Below are 4,022 nucleotides of genomic sequence, written 5' to 3'. Positions count from 1 at the left end.
GCAACAAGTGATTTCTTCCTAAGAGGATAAAGAAATCAAACCGTAGATTGAGCTCGTAGCTGTCGAGCTCGAAGCTCTGCCTGAAGATCACCTTCGTCGAACACTTCATCAAGAGGCCAAGGATCATCAGTGATTCTCGTAGCTCTAGCAAAAATTTCCTTTGAATCTCGCACGGATAATTCCTCCATTAGAGCTGGATTTCGAAGCAGAGTTGCAAGAACACAGCGAGATGCGAGATCCGAAATCGGAGCTATGCCTCGAAGGATTTGGCGATAAAGATCCAATCGCTCATCCTCAGTCAGGTAAAAAAAGGAAAGGATTGAGATCAGAATGGCCAGCCATTGTGAGAGAACGATTAGATTTGATGTAGATTTTGTCAAGGATTAGAATTTTAGAAGGGAAATTTGAGAAGGATTTAAAGAAGAAAGGAGAGATTTTAGGGATTGGATTCTAATAAATGGGGAAGAAGGCGATGGTGTATAACAACCAGGAGAGAGAAAGAATTAATAATAAAAAAAGACATATAGTGCGGTCAAAATAGACATATTTTCCGGTCTGGAGGACAGACTGGAGCAGATAGCAGATCTGGAGGATTTTCTGGATTAAACCTGAAAGGGGAAAACAACAACCACAAAACAAAGAAACATAAAAACGTTATTATTGCACACAAAGAAAACTTAGATGGAAAACCTGCACACTTCGAGAGCAGCCCGAAGTAATTTTCAAATCTTGTGTTATCCAGGGGTTTTGTAAATAGATCAGTGATGTTATCACATCTGTGCATGTTTTTATAGCTTTTCTGATTCATTTTAGAAACAAAGTTATTGAATCATGTCCATTTATTGCTTGTTTTCCTTGCTTTCTCGTTAGATTATGTTTTTACACTTGTTTTGAATGTCTTACGGTGTTCGGTAGTGTTTTTCTTCACCATTACAGGGTGAGCGTGAAAGCAAGGGAAGAACTTCAAGCACGAAATGATCAAAAGAGGAAGAAGCCAAAGCATCAGCAATTCGACGCGTCGAGCCCATGCCTCGACGCGTCGAAAATTTCCAGTAGCCTCAAACATCGCACAGGCTGGAGGCTCGACGCGTCGAGGTCGCGGGCAGCTGTTGACTTAAAGGACTCCTAAATTGTTGCCATCAGGGTTCGACTATAAAAAGACCATCTTCTATCAACCCTAGCCTCTCTCTTCTTCTGCGATTTGGGTGTTTTGAAGGCAATCAAGAGCAAAGCACAAAGAGGACCAACTTGAAGATTTACAACTAGCTTTGGAATAGAGAATTAGCTAGAAAGATTTGGGAGAACTCTTTCACTCTTACTCTTATCCTCGTTGGTATTTGTTTATCTTTGAGCATTGATTTTACTGTTATTATGGCCATGAGTGGCTAGATTCTTTAGGGATTTTTTTGGGTGAATTTGTTTATGAACCTATGTGCCTTGTTCGTTAGTTTCTTAATATATTTATGTTTGGTTTTATGATTTGTGTTGCAGTCTTAACTTAACCTGTTGTTGTTGGTAATTAGAGGCCTAAATTACTAGCTTCATAGTCATATTTGTGTCACCAATGGGAATTGGGGCATAAACTAGGGCACACACGATTGCACCTGATAGTTAGACCTTGGGAAAGGGGAACTTATTAGGGGAAGTTAATTCCAGATTGTTACTCATCGGGAGATGGTAGTAATTAGGAATAATTGAATGCTTATCTTCGATCTTATCGGGTGTTTAAGCCACGGGAGTGGAAATTCACTAGGAATAGAGATTACGGGAGTAATTCGATTCCACCTTGCATTCCCACACAGATCTTAATTCCGAACCAAGTATTACAAATGTTAATTGGCACTAGGTGATTAAACATTGTGATCCCAAGAATCCCTTTTTGCTCTATTGTTTACGAAACCTTAATATTTGTTTAATTTCTTGCTCGTTATTTTATGCAACCAATCAACCATCAAGTTTCGATCAGACTAGCTCTTGTAAGTAAGCGAGTAATTAGTATTTAGTACCCCATCTCCCTGTGGTTCGACTACCCGAATACTCCGGGTATTATTTGTTTGCAAATATACTACGCATCAAATTGGCGCCGTTGCCGGGGAGGTGGCGCTACGTGCTAATATTAGTGAAAGTTTTATTTTTGGAGTCTAGTTTCTTAATTTTCTTTTCTTTTATTTTAATTTGTTTTTCTTATTTTCGCTAATCGATAACGAGTTTCTTGTGTTGAGCTGTGTTTCTGTTATCAGCAGACTTGGTGTTATATGCGAACTCGCTCTTCAGGGAACGAAGGACTAGAACCTTTAAACCCAGAGATCGAAAAGCGAGCCAAGTTCTTAAGAAAACAGGTTAGGATGGCGAACAACGCGAATCAGAACAATCCGGCTCTCGGTGGAGAGGGAGTCAACCAACCACTACGCATTGGGAGGCCCATTTCAGATTACGTTGCTCCAGATGCAGCGGGACATGGAAGTATCAATGTGCCAGGGGTTGATGCTAATAATTTTGAGATAAAACCGGCTATAATTCAGATGGCTGCTTCGGATCCTTTTGGTGGGGCACCAACGGAAGACCCTAATGCTCACATTGCAAAATTTCTGAGGATTTGCAGCACTTTCAAAATTAACGGAGTCCCGGGAGATGCTATCAAGCTCCGCCTCTTTCCATTCACTGTAAGGGACAAAGCCAACAGTTGGCTTGCCTCTTATCCGGCGAACTACTTTGAAACTTGGGACCAGTTGCACAGAGAGTTCCTTAAGAGATTTTTTCCCATATCTAAGACTCAGAAAATGAGGAGATCTATTCAGAATTTCAGACAGTTAGCTGGTGAGTCTTTGGCAGAGTCATGGGAGAGATTCAAAGAGATGAGGATACAATGTCCTCATCACGGTATTCAGAATTGGGATTTAATGATGGCTTTCTATGAGGGACTTCTGGACAATTCAAAAATCCTAGTCGATGCTTCAGCGGGAGGATCATTTACAATCCTAGAGCCAGATCAAGCTGAAGAATTATTGGAGAAGGTTGCGATGAATGGGACGACTTGGTATTCAGAGAGGTCTCCCCAGAGGTTGATAGGAGGCGTGTCTGAAGTTGATCAGATATCCGCTCTATCGGCTAAGTTCGACAATGTGGCCACCTTAGTTCAGCAGTTGGCTCAGATTACTATCAAGAATCAAGCTTCGGGTTACGATTCTAAAGCTCCTACTCCTTCAAGACCTGTACTGAGGTGTGAGTTGTGTGGAGGAGAGCACAATTCCGAGGAGTGTCTCAGTGTTGATTCTCAAGCTACAATGGAACAAGTTGATGTGGTAGGGTATGGTGGTATTCAACCGGCATTCCAGCAGCGAGGAACCTACAATCCGAATGCATCGAGGAATCATCCTGGTTTCTCTTGGGGTAATCCAGCTGGGGCGGCTAATCCCCAGTACTTAAACAGTAGAAGTCAACCACCAGGATTCCAGGGGTAGCAAAATTTTAGAGGAAATCATCAACCGCAATTCAGGCAGAACCAAGGATATCAGGGTCCAGTAAATCAGTCCAAACCTAATGCGGAAGCACCAGTCCAGTCGAATATGGAATTATTATTGGAAAAACTGGTTAAAGGACAGCTGGAGGTTACAGAGAGGTTGGATCGGATGGACGCTCGCCAAAATATGTTTGAAAATCAGCTAGCAAATCAACCATCTATATCAAGTACTAAAGTCACTGGTAAGTTGCCAGCTATGCCCGAACAACCAAGAGAACACATGAACGCTGTCACCACTAGGAGTGGGAAGCAATTATTGGACCCACCGTATCCAAATGGGGAACAAGTGGTGGTCAGGAAGAATCTAGGGGGTGATAATGAGAAAGTGAATGAGGGTGTTATTGCTCAAGATAAGGAGGATGAGATACAAGAAATTGAACCCGCAAAGAAGCATACACCACCTCTACCCTTCCCACAAAAATTCCAGAAATCTAGGGAAGAGGAAAGAAGAGCAAACTTCTACAGTTTGATCAAGCAACTGGATATCACCATTCCTTTTATT

The 4,022-nt window shown here is 41.8% G+C and overlaps 1 protein-coding gene across 1 annotated transcript; it reads left to right on the top strand.

Moving 5' to 3' along the window:
• Window positions 1-2,255: 2,255 nt before the first annotated feature.
• On the top strand, window positions 2,256-3,461 carry LOC109157788. The gene has a single exon (XM_019305628.1). The coding sequence runs from the start codon at window positions 2,256-2,258 to the stop codon at window positions 3,459-3,461; it is 1,206 nt and encodes a 401-aa protein (XP_019161173.1).
• The last annotated feature ends 561 nt before the right edge of the window (window positions 3,462-4,022 follow it).

This window comes from Ipomoea nil, unplaced genomic scaffold, assembly GCF_001879475.1.
Source record: "Ipomoea nil cultivar Tokyo-kokei standard unplaced genomic scaffold, Asagao_1.1 scaffold2792, whole genome shotgun sequence".
Taxonomy (NCBI): Eukaryota; Viridiplantae; Streptophyta; class Magnoliopsida; order Solanales; family Convolvulaceae; genus Ipomoea; species Ipomoea nil.
Note: the sequence above shows the minus strand (reverse complement) of the source record. Positions and strands in the feature narration are given on the sequence as shown.

What these genes read in the sequence shown, in the direction of transcription:
- LOC109157788 (XM_019305628.1), top strand. Translation starts at nt 2,256, where the DNA reads ATGCGAACTCGCTCTTCAGGGAACGAAGGACTAGAACCTTTAAACCCA.